A 23,568-nucleotide genomic window follows, 5' to 3' on the forward strand; every position below is an offset into this window, starting at 1 on the left:
GGTCGTTGGTCAGGATGAGTATGGTTGATTTAACGATTTATTTAAGAAATTAAGAAGTAAATGGAAAATTTTGCATTTTGCATTCTAAATAAACGGAGCTACCAGATTTTATTCATCTCGATCCAGAATTTTTTTAAAAAAAAAGCAATTGACGCAAAGCTAATTAAATCACTCTGAATTGAATATACAATAATAACGTAGAGATTTAAGAACTTTCGATCGTTTCATGTCATCGTGAATCATTGGTTCAACTTGTCTATGATCTTCGATAACGATGAGATTGTGCCGCAAACGGAAGAGCTCGCTCCGATTGTGATGATCATAATGCACAGTAACCCCTACGAATCAAGATATTTTTGATATATAAATTCTCGTAGATAAGTAAAAGTAAGATGATGAAAAATTAATAGCATTTAATCGGAAAGTAATAATGGTTTTAGAAAAAAGGAATTGTAAGATGATGACTTGTTTACAACCAATAAAATTTAATGGAGAGTTATAAATATAATTGCTAACGTTCATGAACAATTTACGGACAAAATTGTTTACAAAATTATTTAAGCCTTAATTATTATTATTTGCATCTATTTTTATTTATATTTTAAAAAATGAAACATAATATACGTTTTATTAACTAGGCTAATGTCTTAATTTATTTTACTATTGGTCAATTCAATTAAAGATTGGGTTTTATTTCCATAAGTTTTTTAATAAATAAATTTTAATAAGTTAAATAAAATAAATAAATAAATAAAATGTGATCGGATTTAATCTTATGTGGTTTTCTTAATAGTGCTAATCAACCAAACAATAAGATTACCTGAGTCCTTGTAACTTTTCTTCGAAGTATGCTCAAAAAGCAAACGCATGGAAGAATCAAAGACTGCAACAGCATGATGAAAAATAGGAAAAGTAGATCATTTTTTATGAGCATTGTGACAAAATGATTTTGCTTCTAATAAAAACATTCATAACTTACCACGAGCATTGTAAGCGAAGACCCAACCAAAGCCATCACCAATCCTGATGTCAACAAGATTATAAGTGCGATCGAATATTTAAAAATAGAAAACAACGTTGGAGGAAATGAATTCTCATTTAGGCATAGAAGTGGGATCTTTGGTTCGAACCTAATTCCCAAGATTTATAGCAAATTTACAGTTTACATACAAACTCACCGAAGAATGGAACGGAAAGGGCCACACCCAGTGTAGAAAGAACAAGTGCTGTTCTTATCATAATGGGATATAAAAACGTCTTCATGTGGTTTGATGGAATCAATTCCTCCAAACTCATTGCCAAAGGGATGATAGTCAACGCATATCTGTTCTTGAGTCAAGGTAAATAAAGATCCTTGTGATATCTGAAATAAATTATGTGATGAACTAACATAAAATAAATGCTAGTAAGGAACAACAGTTCGCGTTATTCATCAGGTTATATGGAGTAGTTTGTAAAGGATATTTAGTAATTGGATTCACCACCTACAAAGAGAGGCCAAAGAGATAGCATCAATTTCTAGCTAATTGTTTCCGTAGTAAGTTGCATAAGAATGTCAAGGGGCAAGCATTACTGTAGTCCAAACAGCGATTTTGGAGGCGACAAGATTCTGTGGCATATTCAGTGTGAATTGTGACATGGTCGATTCCCCAAACATAGTGTAGCCCAATGCAGCAGCCCCGGCAAACAAGAGAGTGCAAACTGCAAAACTACATATACAAGATTGGGAGATTGTCACTGTTTTACATTGTATATATGTTACTAGATATAAGAGTGACGGTAAGTTGACGTATTGAATTATGATTCACTCACCATGTAAAGAGCACAATTGGGAACTGAGTAGGTTTCTTCAACGAAGAATATATGTTTGGGAAGACAGCATGACCGGAGTAGCAATAGCCATATATGCCAATAGCAATAGGAATACCTTGTAGGTTTAGGAGAGTTCCCTTATTTTCAAAACCCACTTTATCAAATGCACCCTCCCAGAACAAGCTCATGACTACTAGCACAGACGCAATGACTCCTCCAACTGCCAAGTGTTGACAAAGAAATAACTTGAAGTGATTTTACTTCATTTATGCTGAAAGTTCAAATTTTTCCGTAAATTAAGAGCGAGTAATTATTTTGTATCGTAAGATATAGTCACCTGATATGTAACTAAGAAGACTTAGATCTCGGAGCCATGTTGTGGGAAGAACTACAAGAGTGGTAAATATAGCAAAGAGTAGATGAGAGTCCATATGTATTCCACCTAAATCCAGATGAGCATTTGGAAACAATGATGACAAGTTATCCCTCTCTAGTAGAATGTACTCAATACAGCAAGCCTGCAAAATTTATAAATGAAAAGTGATTAATAATTGGAAATATCAATTTATTTAATAAAAAGTAAAAAATTATGAATAAAACCTAACAAGATGTTTCTAATGTAATAAGAAAGCCCTATGTCAATGTTTTCTTCCCTTATTGAGAAATGGAAGCGTCAATGTGAGGGGTGGTTTAGGATTCATGTTATGTTACTCCTTTTTCCTATTCTAGATGGTGAGTTTCTATAAAGCCTACTTGTAGTTTTGGTAGTGATCATTATAAGGGGCTATTAAACGCAAAACTTCATATGATTGTGATAGCAATTCCTAAAGAATGAATGACAGAAAGAAAGAATAAAATAGTGAATATTGAATAACTATTTTTATAATTGGTTCATATGGATATTATAAAGAAAAGTAAAGGAATATTTTCACAATGAAAAAATATCCTGTAATTTTTTTTTCTTAGCCTTCCTTGTTACCCTAGTTGATCCATTTGATTCACTTAGCTTGCCCCGGCAAACCAACCCACTCATTCGACCAACTCATTTGATTTAAACAATTCTACTAGCTCATTCAGCCAATTTTGTCTCTACATGTAATTATGAAAGTATTGAAACATTCCTAGTCAATGAATTGATGTATTTGGATATCATCGATTCTGTGAGACTAGCACGGGTTATACTCCTTGGTCTAACTAAGCAACTATTACTCACTAACGAGAGACATTGAGATGTCGAGAGTTAGAGGTGGATACTAGTTATGATAACTAGTTCATCGAAGTGATCTGCTGTAAGGCTTCATATGATTCTCTACATATATGGATATGTTTGTCAAGTACTTACTGTATCTCAAGTACAAATTTCCTTCGACTTGAGATATTAAAATCAAGTTGGTCATGGAGGCTTATACTTTAACATCTTAAGCAAAGCATCTCCTTGGAGATGTGAACCTGAGATAATTGGATATAAGTCGAAGTGCTTGAAGGTGTTTAGATAGCCCACAAAGGATTCACCGCTCCTTGTGAGGAGACGTATACCCTATGTGTTGATACCTCAAGGTGGTTTTGATGTGATCAGCCAAGTCAGGTTAGGTCCTGTTGGTTTTAACCCTGTGTCTAAATGTGCAGAAACTTAGGAGCATAGGTAGTCGAGCAAAAGACACAGCTAGCAAGAAGGACGACACGTGAGAGAGTTGACGGGCTCGATGCGTCTGAGGGACGAAATGCTATGAAAGAGTACGTGGTGTTTCTGAGGGACGAGAAGCAGGAGCGGAAGGTTGCTCGAGGAGACAAGCAAAAGACGCAGCCAGCGAGAAGGATGGTACGAGAGAGAGCCGAAGAGCTCGGTGCATCCGAGGGACGAGGCTCTACAGAAGAGTACGCCAACGGACGAGAAGGAAGCACACGACGACTCCGAGAGACGAGAAGTCAAGAGCGGAAGGTTGCTCGAGAAGGTCGAAAGTTGGGTTCGGGTGAGCCCTATTCCGGATGGTCGAGATCACCCAAGCGAGCGGAGCCGGAGCAGAAGCCTGGGATCGAAAGTCAACAAAATGTTGACTTTTCAGTCTGGATCGCCCGAAACCCTTCCGGGCATCCGGACCGTGATGTTTATCCAGAACGCGTCAAACACAATCTGTTGCGACGGGGATAAAGTTTTATCATCTCTAAGCTCATGGAACCCTTCCAGGCGCCCTGACCAGGGCTATAAATACAACCCTGGTCTCAGAAGCTAGAACAGGACTTGAGAAACACTTGTAATTGATTCTAGCTTTGTCACTGTGAGCCATCAACGTTATAAGAGGCTTCTCCACCTAAAAGAGACTTTGATAGTGAGCTTCAACTACCTTGGATTAACAACTTCCCCGGTTGTAACCAAGTAAATCGTTTACGCATCTTCTTTCTTTTAGTCTCTAATTTATTATATGCAAGTGTTAGTTTAATTTAGCATAAAAGATCGAGAAAGGTTGTTTTAATTTTGCAGGGTTGTTCACCCCCCTCTAGTCGGTCGCCCGAGGGTCCTAACAAGTGGTATCAGAGTCAGTACACCTCAGAAGGACTAACCGTCGACCGAACCAAACAAGAAATGACTGGAGCTAGCATCTACCCACCAATGTTCGAGGGGGGAGTTCGCGTTTTGGAAGTGACGAATATAGATATTTCTTAAGATAGATTTTAATATTTTATTAATAATAAAATATGGTTATGAAGCACCGAAGAACACGAACGGAGAAGAAATCGAAAAACGCCTCTAGACCAAAAAGCAGCGTGACGATTTTACGTCAAATGATAAGGCTGAATTTCATCTTTTAAGCATACTACTTGTTGAAGATCTCGACAAAATCGACGACTACCAAAGTGCAAAAGAACTTTGGGAAAAGTTCTTGAAACTCTATGAAGAATCAAAAAAAGCCGAATTCAACTCCTCGATAGACACCAAGTCTTCATCAGAAGAATCTGAAACCGAGGAAATTGCCGGAACAGCTCTAATAGTCGAGTACCTACCAAAAAATGAAGCAAGCTCATTCTCAATGAACAACGAAAGCATCGATGAAGAGGGAGCATTGTCAGAGAAAAGCATCACTAAGGGGGCGCATCATAAATCGATATGGTAAGTCAAGTAAGTAAACTTCCTCCAGAGTAATTATATAAATTTGTACAAATGCTAAGCAAATCATTGTACAAGAAGAGAACAAAGTATATCAAATCAAAGAAAGAATATGCATGTCTAAAGGAAGAATTTGAAAAATTAATAGATGAAAATGCAAAATTAAAAGATAAAATAGAAATATTAGAAAAGGATAATTCATGCATAAATGTTTCTCTTGCTCCATAAAGAAATTTCAAATATCATCGAAAGCTAAATTGGTATTATAAATTTCACAAGGGGTAAATTACAAAATTGTCTAGAAAATATGTTCCTAAAATATTCTTGATAAATCCAGTAGATAGGAACCTATATTGAGTTTCAAAATCATGTTTAAATTAAATATCTTTGCAAGATTTATGTTAGAAATTAATTAGAACTTAATTTTTTTTAGAAAGAAAACTTTTTCGAACTTTTTTTTTGTGAATTTTCTATAAACTCTCAAAAAGTCAATTATTGAAATTTTATATTTCTGCAGTCACTTGCTTTTATATATTCTCAGAAAATATCTCAAATTTTTTTTAATAACTATGTTTAAGCATTTTTTTAAAATATGACTTTATGTAGAACAGAAATTATTTTTGCTGAACATTATATATTTTTTTCTGCTCTACTGTTATAAAAATTTTCAGGATTTTTTTCTCCAAGTCTAAAATTCTAGATTTTCAACTGCTTAAACTTCTTGATTTTTTTTCAGATTTTTTAAACCCTTAGATTTTTTTCAACCTTCTAAGTAATATGTTTAACATACCCCACTTTTAATGTGATCAAAAGGAGTAGTAAAAATAGATTAAGTCTAGGGAAGGGTAGTACAAAATTTTAAATTTTAATTTTTGCACTTAATTTTTGTAGTTGCAAAATTTAATATTTTTTACACTTGATTTGTGTACTTACAAATTTTTTTATAATTGTTATTTGTTTACCCTAACTTAGGTTTGATCACATTAAAAAGGAAGAGATTGTTGATATCCCAAGGTGGTTTTGATGTGATCAACCAAGTCAGGTTAGGTCTTGTTGGTTTTTAACCCTGTGTCTAAGTGTGCAGGAACTTAGGAGTACAGGTAGTCGAGCAAAAGACGTAGCTAGCGAGAAGGACAACACAAGAGAGAGCCGATGGGCTCAGTGTGTCTGAGGGACGAGATGTTACAGAAGAGTACGCGAGCGAACGAAAAGAGAGTGTGCAGTGTTTTTGAGCGACAAAAAGTCGGAGTGGAAAGTTGCTCGAGGAGACGAGCAAAAGACGTAGCCGGCGAAAAGGACGACACGAGAGAGGGCCAATGAGATCGGTGCATCCGAGGGACGAAGCGCTGCGGAAGAGTACACTGGCGGACGAGAAGAAAACACGCGGTGATTCCAAGGGACGAGAAGTCAGGAGCGGAAGATTGCTCGAGAAGGTCAGAAGTTGAGTTCGGATGAACCCTATTCCGGATGGCCGAGATCACCCAAGCGAGCGGAGCCCGTTTGGAAGACCGGGACCGAGACTTTTTTGTCCAGGGCACCCAGAACCCTTCCGAGCACCTGGACATGTTTATCCGGAACGCGTCAAACGCGATCCGTTGCGACGGGGATAAAGGTTTATCCCCCTCCAGGCGCCCCAACCAGGGCTATCCATACAATCCTGGTCCCAGAAGCTAGAACAAGACTTGAGAAACACTTGTAATTGATTCTAGCTTTGTCACTGTGAGCCATCAACGTTGTAAGTGGCTTCTCCGCCTGAAAGAGACTTTGAGAGTGAACCTTGGATTAACAACCTCTTCGGTTGTAACCAAGTAAATCATTTACGCCTCTTTTTTCTTTTAGTCTCTAATTTATTATATGCAAGTGTTAGTTTAATTTAGCTATAAAAGATCGAGAAAGGTTGTTTTAATTTTGCAGGGTTGTTCACCCCCTCTAGCCAACCGCCCAAGGGTTGTTCACCCCCTCTTGTCAGGATTATTACTCAAAGTCTTTACAAAGCATCACATGTTAAGAGTATGAGACTCTTAGACACATGTAGGAGTAATTTGAATCCATAGGACGAGGAAGGATTACTTTGGCTAGGTGTGACGTAGTCAATCTAATACGGACAAACACATAGATCATGTCCTGAACCAAGTGGGTATAAGATGAGTAAAAGGAACAAGACACGACTCTCTGTAGCTATTGAAAGATTTAGAACTAGTTCTGGAATCAACTGTAATTTTCTGGTTAATTGGGGATCATGATGTACTACTAGGTGCTACTCATAATTGATCCATATTTAAATAATTAATTATGGACGACCAAGATAAACTAAGAACCTATTAGGACACACATACTACAAGTATCTAGAAGACATAAAACAAATTTGAAAATTCGATTTTTCAGATCAAGAGAAAAGATGTTTGGTTGGGCCAAACGAAGGGCAAATATGGAAAATATTTTATCAGAATGGAAGTACAGATGGGCCACAACTCCTATGGAAGAGTTAGATCCTATTTGGTTTAGTAATCAACCAAATTGGTTTGGTTTAAACCAAGTTGATTTGTTTTTGAACCAAACCAAGAGGTTAATGGACCAAATTTTGGTTAAGGAATTTGGACCGGGTTTAGATTTTTTTATCCAACTCATTTAAGATATATATATATATATATGGTGGAGAGAATAGAAGAACCAATTCATTATTCGTGAGTTTAGATTTTTGGAAGCCTAGCCCCTCTCTCTCTCCTTTCTCTGTTGCCACCCACCATAAACCAAGAGGAAGAAGTTTTTCTTCCTCAAGCTTTTGTTTCTTCTTCCTTCTCTTGGATCGCATCACCTCCACACTTGGCTAGTACCAATCGGAGGCAAACCTTGTTACTCACCAGAGTTGTCTTGAAGATCTCGGCGTGGATAGGAATAGAGGCGAGGTTCGTGTACGTCGCTAAAGTTTATGTCATTTTCCCTATGCATCTTCCGTAAGGTATACCTTGAATAATTGTTATTTTAAATTTTTATTTTACGATTATGTCTGGGTGATTATATCTTGTATGCGTGTGGTGTGTGTTGTAATAAAATAATTTTATTGTCATATTTTTACTTCCGTCGCATGTTTTGCGAAACGTGTTAAGTACACACTACATCAGACATACCCCAACAGGACTAAACACACTTAGATCATTTGGCCCAACCCACGTAACTAGCACACTCATTCTAGACTCCTATGTCCAACCATTTTGACCAATTCGTCCAGCCCACTTGACATGGTTACAATGCTCAATAATCAAGCCAACCCAAACCACTTTAGAGAAAAGAATTAAGTAAAAAGTATATATTATTTGAAGAATGAAATAGTTAAGAGATATTCCTAAAATGAATAATAAATAGTTATTATTTATGAAAGGAATTACAATCCACTAAAATTGATATTTCAGATTTATTTCAAAACCAAATATTACTTATGCTATGAAAACTCATACAAAGCAAATAGCTAGTCCTATAAACCATACTATGAAGAAAGTTTGATTGGAGAACATGATCGTGAGTTCAAAAGTTTTTTAAATTAAAAGACAGTTTGAATTCAAGTGTAACTTACATACAACTCGAGGTAGAGAACTATCTGCAATTTACAAAAAAGAAAAAAAACAATAAGTATTAGTAGATTTGTTAAAAGGGAAAAGAACATAAGAAATTAATATGCTTTATACATACAGAAATGACAAGGCGACCAGCAGTGCCAAATGCAGCCTGACCAATGTCAGGATAAGTCTCAAGTCCTTCTTCACTATCCAAGCAACAGCGCAAAAGAATGCCAGTGTACCAGGAAAGCAAAGCAAATATGAGAAGTATGGACAGGCTGAGCCATCCTCCTTCTTTAACAGCGTAAGGAGTAGAAAGAATTCCAACCCCACATAGCACATTAATTCCTGAACATAAGTTATACATAATTTTAGCACAATTGGTAATTCAACAGGGGGAGAAAAAGAGTAAGGCCTAATCCAACAATCCAAAAATATAAGATATCTGATAACAATTATATGTTTTGCAAACAAGTCCAAACTTTATCGGTATTATATGAATAGGAAGATAATTCAAATTAATAAGAAATTTAGGTTGAGTACACACTGACCGTTGAGCACCGCTTGTCCGTAGGAACAATTTTTGGCAATCGAAAATTCATGAGAGACCTTCTCTTGTATCTTCTCCAAGGATGGCTTCCTTGATGGCAGTAATAGTGTATGTGAGCTCTGCCTTCTTTCAATTTCATCATGTTGTTCTTGATCGGCAACAGTGGTTGGCAACAAAGGCTTTATAAGTGATGTAATGATTTCTGGTGTGTGCTTGGTTGATCGAAATGAGGAAGAAATGAAGGAATTGGACAATCTGCTAAGCGTTGGAGTCCCCAGAAATCCTATGGTTGGTGATGTTAGACTACTATACATGTCCATTGATTGCCTGGAACATTCAAGGAAAAATGGGTAGTGTACGTTAAATCTGAGCATTATCACACCACACATTATACAGCATTAGAAACAATCAGACTATGTTTAACTAATGTAGATATATATAACCATCATTGATTATAACTCTAGTAGTTGCAGGGAGATGCTAACAATTTTTAACTAACTACAGTTTTTTAATCAATTTACTCAGAAGAAGCTGAACATTACAGATTTTTTTAAGAGAAGAACAACCTGCAATAGTCACCTGAATTACCTCCATTGACTACAATGTTCGAAAACAAATTTATCACGTTCAAGATTTTCTTATTTATTCAAGTATTGCATCTGAAAGGGATAAACTAACACCATTGTATAGTACTGATACTATGATAAACTAACAACATAGTATACAACTAATTTAAATAATTAGGCTCGAGTTCGGCTCGATTTCTAATCAAGTCGGCTGGAGCTCAGCTCAAGCACGGTCAACTTCAAACTTGAGTCGAGTTTTGATCGAGCCGCTCGCGAGCGATTTGACTCATTTGCACCCCTAACCATGACATTGCAACCTGTGGTGATTTGAGTCCTAGGCAACATGCGAATCTTCACCCTCTGTTTTTAAAAATTGAAACATAATATTTTCAAATTAAAATATAATAATAATTGTATTTGTATAACTCCAACAATGTTTATTTACAATCATAAAAATTTAAATAAAAAAATATATATATAAAGATAATTCCCAAACTATTACTACTTTTCTAGTCGCAATTTTTTAATCGATATATCTAGAAATTATAGAAATAAATTCTTCTATCAATATTATTTTTAATAATTAAATGTTAAAAATACATTTTAAAATTTTAATAATTTAATATGAGATAATACTGGCTCAACAGGCCCATGTTACGCAAGTCTTGGCCCACGTTTTAGCCATTTAGTAGAGCATGGCGCCAAAAGAGCCAATTCAGGATACGAAAAGAAATGATTTAGACTGCATGTCCATGCTGTTTGCCAGTTCCTGGCGTGCCGACTGGGCAGGACTGTTTATTCCCACTTTTGCCCTACCTTGCAAACTGGCCCTAGCAATTTTCATGGCTTCGTTTGAGCAACTTCGTAGACCTTCAATGATCACCATATATTGTTGGGATACTCAAGCTCATTCCATCCACCGTATAGAATATTTTATGACAAAATAAGTACAACAAGCCAAGCATATACTACTGCTACATGCCATTCCCACGGTTTGGTTCAATTATTGCTAAGCTATATCATCAAACACAAACTACGCTACTGCTTTGGTTTCTAGATTTCTTTGTGATACATGCTTAGAAGTGTAATTCTCGTACGCCAACAAAGATGGTAGATCAAACAAAATCCAAGCTTATGAGAGGACAAAAGGCAATCTCGACTGAATTCTAACAAAACTATTGAGATATATATATTTAACTTGAGAAACTTGTATCTCAGAGAACAGTGAAACTCAATAGAGTGAGATGCCGCAGCATAGAAGAGATTAGCTAAGCTTAGATAAAAATAAAGCTTATAGAAAAACTTCCTTGAAAGTTAATTTTGGCTATATTTTCGTTGAAAAAAAAAAAGAGAGTTAATTTTGGTATTATTGAACATAGCGTTTTAATGGATGGAAACTGGCATTAAATAGGAATGACTGTCCCGCAATCCCATCAATTGCATCGACAAACGAAATAAATATTCCTTGCCAATTATCAGGGGAAAAAACAAACATCCAGGCTAATGATCTGTCGTATTGAAGAAGAAATACCCCAAAATACTAGGTCTCCGATAAAACCTTATCTCAGGCCCCAACTGGATCCAGATCGTACGGCCGGGAAGCAGGATCTCCCCTGCCGTCAGATCTCGATCATGGGTCAGGCAAGGGGTTATCCAAAAGGTGTCCGCGGTACCTGTAACTTTGGGGCCAATTGGTGGAGTACGAACTTGGCCTGCTCCGGGGCGCACTGCCGCTATCGCCGTCGTCGTCGGGAGAAGAAGACGAATCGGAACTCTCGGAGTCCTCTTCGGCGGCGGATGGCGACTCTCTTCGCCCTCCCTCCTCATTGACGCCATCCTCCGCCTCCTCCTCCTCCTCCTCGCTCTCGATGAAGAGACTGCGATCGGACGCCAAGTTGCTCATCTCTCCCCTTCAATCCCACAAAAAGCCACGCGCGCGCATCAGCCGAACGGCAGATCTAAAAGCTAGTGAGGCACAAAAATGAAGATAAAGAGAGAGGATCGAACTTACTTGAAGTGGAGTGAAACCTCAAGAGCTGCCGCAATCTGAGAAGAAGCAGAGAGAAGTGTGGCGAAGCGAGACTGAAGAAGAATATCCGATGTGAATTTATAGTGGCAGATGATCGAATTACACTTTGATCCCTCAAGTATCAAAATGTGCTTCACGCCCCCTAGTTACTTACATAAAAATTAAAATGCGTTCTCCGCCTTAGTTTCTAAATTTATTTCATTTGAGTAAAAGAAATAATTGTCATGGCTGTCCTTCCAGATAGTCCTCTACTTCCCATAATCCCATTAAGAGTCAAATTACGAGGGTATTTATTCTAATATATGGCCTTTATTAAAAAAATAGATATTCATATTTTATATCCATTAAAAATTAATTTTAAATGCGTACAATAAATTCTTCTCTGGGATCCGTATGAAGAAAATTTCGTGCATCCGATTATTTTTTTAAAGAATTAATTTGAAAATTTATTAGAATAACTACTTGACCAACTAGTGGAGTTATCTAAATTTATTTCATTATAGTAAAAAATGATTTACTCATTCAAATACCTCTCTCTCATGTTAGTAAAGGAAAATAAATTTAAAAAAAATTATAGCCGACTTATAAATGACGAAGAATGGAAGAATGTTTTTTTTTCACTAAAAATTAATCCTTACCCTATTATAATAAATGTCTCCCTCTCAAACTTATGCAATCCCATGGGAACGCCTAAATTCGTTTCATGAAATGTATGGGTGTTGAGTGAAATTTTGATTTATTCCAGTGGTCAAAAAGGAAAATCTCTCGTCATTTAAACGCTATCAAGCAAAATATTTAGAAGGCCAACCCTAATTAATGCACCGGCAATACGCTAAAAAATAATTTCTATATTGATACAATAATTTAAATTTTTTTCTTTAATTGATAAAATATTTAAATACTTTTTAATTAGTATTAGATATTTAATTTATATGGATTAATTTTAGACATGAGTTATTTAATTTTATAAATATTTTTCATCGATTATCAAAATAAATTAAAAAATATTTACAATAAATGACCAGCAATCTATTATTCTTTGGATAATGATTCATTTGTCCTCTCGGAACGGTCTAGTGGCTAGCGCATGAAGTGTTGTTACCATAAAGTCTGAGGTTAAAATCTCGGCAAAGCCAAGATAAAATGTCTTCCTTATGTGCTAGTCATTATTCCAAAGGTTAGTAGCTCGGCTGGTAGCCGCCCGTGATTTACCTCCTCCGTGTTGGTCCTGGGACGGATTGACGGAGACGCTGAGGGTGACCATATTTGTCTTTTTACCACCATGGATAATGATTCATTTAAATAATATATATTAATTATATATAAATCATGTAAAATGATAAATTGCTTAGTATCCATACTCTCAAAAATATTAAAGTACGCGGGTATATTTGAGGATAAGGCATTGTAGTTTTTAAAATGGTAAACTTTCATCTATCAGAATATTTTAATAAATAATTTCATGAACAGTAATTTTGATGTTCTAATGGACTTATCCAAATGATCACCGAAGATAATATTATGCCAATTATTGTTATGATTATTATTATTAAATTATCGAAGTTTAAGATGTATGATTTATGCTCATATAATTAATTAGGTATATTTTAATATTAGTCAAAATTATTTTAATTTGATTAAAATTAATGAAATATTATTAGAATAGTTTTAATCAAAATTACTATAATATAAAGCCTGCTGCAATAATATTGGATCAGGTATTTTTGAAATATGAGATATTTTTTGATATTTTAAAATGAGAGTGTTTTTAAAATAAAGATGATTTTTCATTTTTTTTGCCCAAATAATTGAGATACAGATGTTGGGTATCAATAAACGTTAAATATTGAGCACCGTGGTCCGCGATTTTTTGTCGGGGTCCTTAAATATAATTTTATTACGGGCGATAAATGTGATATTTAATTCTATTTACTTAGTTATCTTATTAATTTCATAATTATATTATTTTATTTATCAATCGTTATGTCTAGAAGGTTAAGAGAATGCCCTTGGAACTATGATGCCTTGATAAAATATTTCAGTTGTCATTTAAATATCTGTAATACGAGCCCAATTATAATTTATCTGTAAAAATTTTTTCTCCAAAAATATTTATCTGTAAAAATATTTTCTTTGAATTGAAGGCACACAAAAAAAAAAAATATTGAATTTTTAAAAATTTTCATGAAATCGAATCGATGATTTCCGAGAGAGTCAAATTGAGATTATATATATGTAATTTTTTTTTCCGAATGTGAAGAGATAGACTACCATAAGCTAAAGTCGAGCCTTTCATCATGCTTCTTAGAAAGAAGAGAAAAACGTTTACGTTGAAAAAAAACAAACAAAACATCTCCTTTTCAAAAATTAAAAACAAAATAACATTAAAATGTCCTCTTCTCTTTCGCCCCTTTTTTATGTCGGGAACTTTGCCCCTCTATCTTTCACTCGTACGAGTAGATCGGACACAAATCGATATCCTATCTGAAATTAATCAGATAAGAGATTCTTAAACTCGATTAAATAATTAAATATAGATATTAGGATAACCGAGTATGAAGATATCCGACTTAAAAATTTAATTAAATTAATGGATTAGGGATGTAGTCGGATTATGGCAATGATTCAACTGTAATTAATTATGAGTTTTCTTTGGATTTAACTTCTTCTATATTATAGTTTGGGTCGCGATTGATGACCTTTCGGTTGACGCCCGATAGTCTGACCACTTGTCTATGCCCGGTAGTTTCTGGTTATCCGTTTCGACACAAACTATAACTTGATAAAACGTAACAATAAATCCAATGAAGGATCATAATCAATTGTAATTGGATCACGGTCACAATATTTCAGTCGTAATTGTAAATAATTTATCCCTTTATCTATTTTTTTTTTTTTTTATGAACAAGAGAATCTAATTTCTCCTATTTGTGTTTGTCATTTTTTCTTCTCCATCTCATTATCTCCTTTTTCACTTTTAAATGTTAAACTCGATCCTCTTATAGATATGGTATGGAATAGATATCCAATCTTAGGTATCAAGATGAGGATGAAAATTAAACATTGGGATGAAGATGGATCCGGATGGGTATAAGAACGATGACGAAGGTTGAAAAACTTATGGGAATATAAATGGAGATAGGAATAGATATACTAAATAAGAATGAAAACGGATGATATTAAATTGAATCTAAACTCAACCTATTGTCATCCTAAAACAATGACTTTTAACGAGAAGTAAACAGGGTCATTGTCGAGAAGTAAACAAGGGTTATTTAAGGAGACAGACCCCAATCAATTGGAGGATCTTGTAAATTGATTGCGAACGGATAATTATCAAAGTTTGGATATTGAAAAAAAATATGGAAATAAAAAGATCAAGTTAATAATTTAGAAGACGACAAAAATATTGTCTGGCTGGGCGTCCAGGTTGGTTTTGTTCTTTTCTGTATCGCACAATGTTTTAAAATGGCTCCCGATCGCTCTCAAGATGTATATTTTTTTTCTACATTTACTACTAGTGAGGAAATTTTAGTATTATTGGTTCATAAATCTTTCAATAATTTTTAAAAATACGCTCTGGTTATAGTGCAATAAAAGAATATCTTTCTAATTCCTAATTACAATATATTTATAGGGATACTTTCTGATTTCTGATTTATCTTAACAGGCGATAATTTTTTGTTATCATCCCAAATTTGATGTTAAATGACTAGTTAATCATTTTAAAATAATTTTTAAAAATACGATGTATTAATTTTAATTTGAAATAATTTAAAATTATCTAATTAATTAATAATTTGCAGACAAATTTAAGTAATGGGGCTGAAATTGATTGGTGGATATATACTTAAAAATTTTATATTTTTTAAATTAAGAGAGTTGTAGGAATCTGTTTATGATATTGGCACGTAAGTATTATTATTTTATGTCTTATAATAAATTTATGATAAATTTTATTATACTTTTATCAAATGTTCTATTTTTAATTTATGCCATCGAATTGAGAACATAGATACATAATGGTTTAGGATAAAATTAACAGTTGAACCTAGAAATTACAAAACTTGAAAACACTTCAGCCTATATAATTGAGAATAATAATTTTTTAATTGAGAAAGGAGAAAATGTGTATAATAGGAATAGGCGTCATGATTTTGATATTATAAAAATTAGATAGGCAAAATAAGAAGGACAATTTACCAAAAGGTGTAGATAGAAATTTAAATTTATCAAAAGGTGTATGCTATTTTAGTATTTATCAAAGAACGTATTTTTTTTAATGTATTTTTTATTTTACCCTCCTGATAATTTGACTTTTTCTACCATTTTCTTTTCTTCACTAATTTTTTCATAACATTTTAATGCATTTGAAGAAGAAAATACGTAAATAGATTTTTTCGGAATAATGAGACTATTCTAATTATAATATTCGTGGAGAAGGAACTGCAATAAATGTAAAGAGAGAACATCCTGGATCCAGGATTGAAGTATTTGGACCAAGATTTCCATATGGACGGTATAGGGCATTAGTATATCGGACAGATAATTTAAATGCAATAATTTATCCTCTAAAAAAGAAAATATTGAATGACTAGATTGTAAATTGTGAGATTTTGGTTTTGCAAATATAAACAATGAATAACATATTTGAACTCTTTGCAATTTCAGAAATCCACTGAAACTAAAATGAATGCAATCGGAGCTCTTTAGGTCGATTAGTGGGTTTCGGTCAAAACCCACTAATCGACCTAGAGAGCTCCGATTGCACCCATTTCAGTTTCTATGGATTTCTAAAATTGCAAGGAGTTCAAATATGGTGTCCATTATTTATTTCGGCTTCTTATGGATGTTAACATGCAAAATCAAATAATCAACAAAAACACTCACTTGGGTCTGATATGGAATCATATCATGACGTGGGCTTGATATCATTCCATATCAGACCCAACGTGAGGTTTTTTCGACGATTCTTTGATTTTGCATGTTAACAGCTATGAAAATCCAAAATAAATAATGGACATCATATTTGAACTCCTTAAGACATAAGAAATTCATAGGAACTGAAATGTGTTCAATCGGAGCTCTCTAGGTCCATCGGTGGGTTTTGGTCAAAACCCACTGATGTACCTAGAGAGCTCCGATTGAACCCATTTAAGTTCCTATGGATTTCTGATGTTGCAAGGAGTTCAAATTTGGCGTCTCTTATTTATTTCGGCTTTTCATAACTGTTAACATGCAAAATCAAAGAATCGATAAAAAAAACTACACGTTGGGCCTGATATGGACTCATATAAGGCCTAACGTGGGCCTAATATGATTTTATATCAGACCCAACTTCCATGTTGCAAAAATTCAACAGTCTTTTCTAATAGCCGTGGTTTACATGTGACCCGGTAATACTCAATGTGCCTTTTACAGATTGAGTTTAGAGATTATACATGCTTTGTGTATATGAAAAACAATAAAAATATTGATTATGAAAAAAGTCTGTCGTTGTGATAATTTCTCTGACTGTGATAGCTGCAAAATAGATAGCTAACTTTGGTTATGACTAGATGATTAATCGTTCAGGTGCAATTTAATCATTCAAGATTTTAGCTGTGCTTAATCCAACAAAACAAGAGGATTGTAAATCAGTTTAAACTTGTATGTTAGTCAGATCCTTACATCATTCAAGCAACCGCCTTTCACAAATTTTCAAAGCTCTGCTTTATTTTCCCTCTCTTTTTTTGTTACCAAAATTGAAGGTATTTAGAATGGCCAACAAAGTGCATTTTTAAAGTTTAGGATGTAACCAATTTAATTAATCTTTAACAAGAACTTGCTAATTCATTTAGAATGAAACATATGAATCCTACATATTAGGACCTTCGGATGGCGGCTAGAGAGGGGGGGGGTGTGAATAGCCGACCCAAAATTCTCGTTTCTTCCTACAATTTGAGTTAGCGCAGCGGAAATAAAAGATAGAAACGAAAATGGAGAAGATCAAACCTCAAACGCGACGATATAACGAGGTTCGGAGATGATACTCCTACTCCTCGGCGTGTCCGTAAGGTGGACGAATCCTATCAATCCGTCGGTGGATGAGACCCCGGAGAACCGGCTAATAAAAACTCCTTCTGGGTGGAGAAACCTCGCCACAATCTCTCTTGCAACAGCAAGATCAGTGTACAAGAAATACAGCAAGAAGCCAAGAACAATATGAATGTAAAAACACTAGTTTGCTTGCCTTCTCGTCGACTGGTGATAAAGCAACCACTTCACGCCAACAACAGCAACAACTGATCAGCTGGAGTCCAGCCGAGGGAAGCTCACATGAAGCTTCAGTAATGGAGAGCTCAGCAAAGCTCTGATCGCAAGGAACAAGAAGGAGCAAGAGCAACAACAGTCAGCTTCCCTGTAGTGGCCTTCTTATATGAACCTGCGAAGAAGACAAAGAAAAAATCTAGCCGTTGTGACTCAACGGCTAGACCTGGACCGATCAGGCTCCACCCTGATCGGTCCAGGGTGGATCTGATCGGTCAGGGGACCGATCAGGCCCTACGCTGATCGGTCCCCAGACCGATCCCAACTCTCACAGAGAGTTGGTTGCGATCCCTGATCGGTCTGTGGACCGATCAGCCTTCTTACTGATCGGTCACCAGACCGATCAGATAACTCACAGAAAGTTTCTGTGTGGTTACTGATCGGTCACCAGATCGATCAGATGACCCAGTGTTTCACTGGATCGGTCAGCAGACCGATCCAGATACCCATAGTGTTAATGGATCGGTCAGCAGACCGATCCAATTTCCCAGCCTTAAACCTAAAGCCTTCCTGATCTAGAGAACGAGCTACCGAGCCCTCTCTGACCTAGTCCAGAGAACGAGCTACCGAGCCCTCTCCGACTTCCACGTCCGGTCCAGAGAACGAGCTACCGAGCCCTCTCCGACTTCCACGTCCGGTCCAGAGAACGAGCTACCGAGCCCTCTCCAACTTCGTCCGGTCCAGAGAACGAGCTACCGAGCCCTCTCTGACCTAGTCCAGAGAACGAGCTACTGAGCCCTCTCCAACTTCGTCCGGTCCAGAGAACGAGCTACCGAGCCCTCTCTGACCTAGTCCGGAGAACGAGCTACCGAGCCCTCTCCAACTTCGTCCGGTCCAGAGAACGAGCTACCGAGCCCTCTCTGACCTAGAATGCCAAGCTTCCATACTTGGACTTTTCCCCGTGCCAAGCTTCCTGCTTGGACTTTTCCCGTGCCAAGCTCCCTGCTTGGACTTTTCCGTGCCAAGTCTCCATACTTGGACTTTTCCCGTGCCAAGCTCCCTGCTTGGACCTTTCCGTGCCAAGTCTCCATACTTGGACTTTTCCCGAATCAGGTCAACACAAGTCGGGTCAACCAGATCAACATTGACCAAAGGTTGCACCCACGATCCCCCAAGTTCCTATTCTTGTCAACCATCAAAATATAACTTCTCTATTCTTGTCAAACATCAAAATATACCTCGAGTCAGGTCAACTCGAGTCGGGTCACCCAGGTCAACCTTGACCTAAGGTTGCACCAACAATCTCCCCCTTTTTGATGTTTGACAAAAACCATAATCAAGTTAGGTTAACCCGATAACCTAACTCAGGTTTTCCAATAGTTCTCTAATGTTCTTCCTCGAACATTCTCTGAACATTCTCCCCAAACTCCAATGTTCTTCCTTGAACATTCTCTGGACATTCTCCCCCTTTTTGACACACATCAAAAAGAGTGAATCAAGGTCAAGAGTTTCTTCCTAATGAAAGTCTCATACCTTTCATTGAAACCCTTAATTTCTCCCTTGATACTAAAATCAACAATTAACTTAGTGATAATCCCATATCACTCATCCTCAGAAATCTTGACGAGTAAAAACTCCTCCTAAAGGTCAACTCCCCCTTGACCATTAGGTAAAACTCCCCCTAAAGGTCAACTCCTCCTTGACCATTGCATCAATAATGTCTTGGAGAGTTTCAACCCTTTAGAAATCTAAATCACCAACTTCCATAGCTGAAATTTCAGACAACAGTCGAAAAATCAGCATTTTGGCACGCTCTGATCGGTCACCAGACCGATCAGGACTCCACTGGATCGGTCACTAGACCGATCCTCACTGCCCTGGATCGGTCCAGTGACCGATCCAGACTTCCCTGGACCGATCAGACTCTTCTCTAATCGGTCCACAACTCTCTGATAAGAATTTCTGATTTTTCTCCCGAAATTCAGAAACCCCTAAAAAATTACAGAAAATTTCAAAAATTGTAAAATTTTGAGGATACATTCCTCATAACATATATTATCATGGAAAAATAGTTTTCTATGAAAATAACTCATATATTTTAATCTTGATATAAAGTTCGAAAGACTTTGAAATAGCTCAAGGTTAATCCATCTTTGTATCAACTTGCTCAATGATGAATGCTATCACTAGAAAAGCTTCATCAAGGTTTTTCAAATCAATTTTGAAATGATTCTAAACCATTCAATTTAGGACCACAATCTTAGGACTAAATGTATATGACTTGTACATAAGTTTTCTCTATGATCCTCAAATTCGAATTAGGCTCATCTAGGTACAAGAACTATGCACCTTGATCCTAACTCATCATCCTAATATATCACACACATCTAAGGTGTATCAAACACATCCAAGTCAATTTTGATGTGAGATATGGGTTTAGGTCATCTTAAGCTAAGTTCTCATGCATTTTCTAAACAACAATTAGATTTCCATATCAAATTATGTTTTTATCCTTAAATCAATTTAATTGATCATAAATGCAAGAGATGATGACATGACATAAAATAATATCATAAGTGGAAATAAGTGCCAATGTCATGATGTCATGACATAAAGTATGAAACTTAAATAAGGCATGACATATAACTAACCTAAGCATTATCATGACATTTCAAATGATAATAAAATAAATATGATGTCATGACATAGCATATGACAAACAATGTATGACAAATAACATATAAAGGTATAGAAAATACCTAATTCTAGCCTTAGTTACCATTTTTGATAATTTTGATCATTTTATCATAAATTCTATATTCCTAAGTGTAATAGACCTAAAATCATATACTAAGGATTTTTAGATCACTATGTACCAATTAGATTGACCCTAGAAAACTCCTCAAATGTGGTTGGCACATCCTAATTACCTTAGGAATAATTTTTAATTTCATTTTCAAGGCTTGAACACACCTTAAAAATTCTAAAATGTCACCTTTTGCCATGAGTAGGTTAACTACCTATCCAATTAATGTTGGCACACCCTAAACCATCTAGCGTGAAGGAATCACGCTCCTAGGAACCCAATACCTATTTGAGCTCATTGGGTTCACTAAATATTCACTAGGGATGACTTCCCTAGCAACCCTCCTAGGCTTTAAAGCCTTGGTCATTTGGGACTCATCAAGATCAACTCTAGGGGTGACTCCCCTTGTGACCTTGGTGATGGTCTTCTTAGCCCTAGGTCTTGTTCCATAATCGAATGGAACATTATGATAAGCGAGCCTGACCACTTGAGACTTAGGTTTGTGACCCAAACCTCTCATGTCCTTGGGCTTTGATTTTTGACCCTTAGACCCTAGAGTTGAATTCTCCAAATTCTTAAGAGCCTTTTCTAAAGTGTCAAGTCTTGACCTCAAGACTTGATTTTCATTCTTTAATACCTTAAGCTTTAATTTTCCATTTTTCTTTGAGGTATTCCTAGGCATATGTCTAGTTGTTTTGAGATTTCTATATAGGTTTTCCTTAACCTTAGATGAGTTAACTCTAGGGTTGGCATTTCTAGCATTGTCCTTATCTAGGCTAACATGTTTGGCACCTAAGCACATGTATCGGTTTCTATGGTTCTCATGCTTATCATTATTAACAATTGCAATAAAACTACTAGCATGTGTCTTATTAGAATTGCAAGAATGTGCCTTAAAGGATACCTTAGGGTTTGCCTTAGCTCCCCCCATAGATGTGCTTGGTCTTTTTTCCTTGTGAGGTTGCCTCCCCCTTGGACATTGACTCCTATAATGTCCCCTTTGCTTGCATTGGAAGCACACCACGTGCTCCTTGCCTTTGCGTATCGGGACTCCGACTTTCTTGACTTTTGGTGCCGGTGGAGTCTTCCTAATCCTCTTTGGACATTTACTTTTGTAATACCCATATTTCCTACACTCAAAGCACATTATATGTAATTTACTTGAAATCAAGTTGCTTGAGTTACCTAGGGTTGAGAATGGATATAAGCTCTCTCCTTCATCCCTTCCGGAGGTAGAGACTTCTTCTTCTTGCTCCAATCTTGAAGAAGAACTCTCCTCCTCTTCTTCCTTATATGTTGAGTAGCCCTCAATTTCTAATTCCATACCTCCATGATGTGAGCTACTTGGCTCACTTGAGTCCTCTTCATGACTTGAATTGGAGCTCTCCTCATGGAACTTAGTCAAGTTGTTCCATAACTCCTTGGCATTGTTGTATCTACCTATCTTACATAAGATATCATCAGGTAATGAAAATTCAAAGATTTTCGTTACCTCGTCGTTGATTATGGATTGGTGGATTTGTTCCTTCGTCCACTTCTTCTTCTCGAGAGGTTCTCCTTCTTTATCCACCGGATGAATAAAACCTACTTGTACACAATTCCAATTTACTAGGTTAGTCATAAGAAAATACTTCATTCTTACCTTCCAAAACGCGAAGTCGTCGCGATCGTAGAAGGGTGGAATCGTAACGTCTTCTCCAAGTTGATTCATTCTCTAGCTCGTGCTCCCCCGGGTGTTAATCCGATGAAAAGCGACCTCGCTCTAATACCACTTGTTAGGACCTTCGGATGGCGGCTAGAGAGGTGGGGTGTGAATAGTCGACCCAAAATTCTCGTTTCTTCCTACAATTTGAGTTAGCGCAGCAGAAATAAAAGATAGAAACGAAAATGGAGAAGATCAAACCTCAAACGCGACGATATAACGAGGTTCGGAGATGATACTCCTACTCCTCGGCGTGTCCGTAAGGTGGACGAATCCTATCAATCCGTCGGTGGATGAGACCCCGGAGAACCGACTAATAAAAACTCCTTCTGGGTGGAGAAACCTCGCCACAATCTCTCTTGCAACAGCAAGATCAGTGTACAAGAAATACAGCAAGAAGCCAAGAACAATATGAATGTAAAAACACTAGTTTGTTTGCCTTCTCGTCGACTGGTGATGAAGCAACCACTTCACGCCAACAACAGCAGCAACTGATCAGTTGGAGTCCAGCCGAGGGAAGCTCACACGAAGCTTCAGTAATAGAGAGCTCAGCAAAGCTCTGATCGCAAGGAACAAGAAGGAGCAAGAGCAACAACAGTCAGCTTCCCTGTAGTGGCCTTCTTATATGAACCTGCGAAGAAGACAAAGAAGAAATCTAGCCGTTGTGACTCAACGGCTAGACCTGGACCGATCAGGCTCCACCCTGATCGGTCCAGGGTAGATCTGATCGGTCAGGGGACCGATCAGTGTTAGGATCCTTCGTACGGCTAGAGAGGGGGGGTGTGAATAGCCGACCCCAATCGATCGCGTTTCTTCCTACGATTAGGTTAGCGCAGCGGAAAATAAAACAAAGAAACGAAAGCGGAAAGATCAAACCTCAAACTCGTCGATGTAACGAGGTTCGGAGATGAAACTCCTACTCCTCGGCGTGTCCGTAAGGTGGACGAAGCCTATCAATCCGTCGGTGGATGAGTCCCCGGAAAACCGGCTAAATCAAACTCCTTCTGGGTGGAGAAACCTCGCCACAATGTCTTGCAACAGCAAGATAAACAGAAGTACAAGAATACAGCAAGAAAACTAAGTACAATACAAGAATGTAATAACCCTAGCTTGCCTTCTTGTCGATTGGATGAAGCAGCAACTTCAACAGCAGGGACCCAGCCGAAAGCTCACGCGAAGCTTTGGACGAGCTCAACA

The 23,568-nt window shown here is 36.7% G+C and overlaps 1 protein-coding gene across 1 annotated transcript; it reads right to left on the reverse strand.

The window, feature by feature from the left end:
* Positions 1-85: 85 nt before the first annotated feature.
* On the reverse strand, positions 86-11,745 carry LOC122045904 (amino acid transporter AVT1C-like). Its single transcript, XM_042606328.1, has 13 exons — positions 11,597-11,745; positions 11,259-11,495; positions 9,021-9,346; positions 8,603-8,817; positions 8,487-8,510; positions 2,150-2,330; positions 1,813-2,032; positions 1,574-1,709; positions 1,465-1,484; positions 1,179-1,324; positions 980-1,023; positions 821-883; positions 86-338 (listed from the first exon to the last, which is right to left on the reverse strand). The coding sequence occupies exons 2-13, from the start codon at positions 11,486-11,488 to the stop codon at positions 240-242; spliced, it is 1,704 nt and encodes a 567-aa protein (XP_042462262.1). The 5' UTR covers positions 11,489-11,495; positions 11,597-11,745; the 3' UTR covers positions 86-239.
* Positions 11,746-23,568: the final 11,823 nt, after the last annotated feature.

The sequence above is a fragment of the Zingiber officinale genome, chromosome 2B (genome assembly GCF_018446385.1).
Source record: "Zingiber officinale cultivar Zhangliang chromosome 2B, Zo_v1.1, whole genome shotgun sequence".
Classification (NCBI taxonomy): domain Eukaryota; kingdom Viridiplantae; phylum Streptophyta; class Magnoliopsida; order Zingiberales; family Zingiberaceae; genus Zingiber; species Zingiber officinale.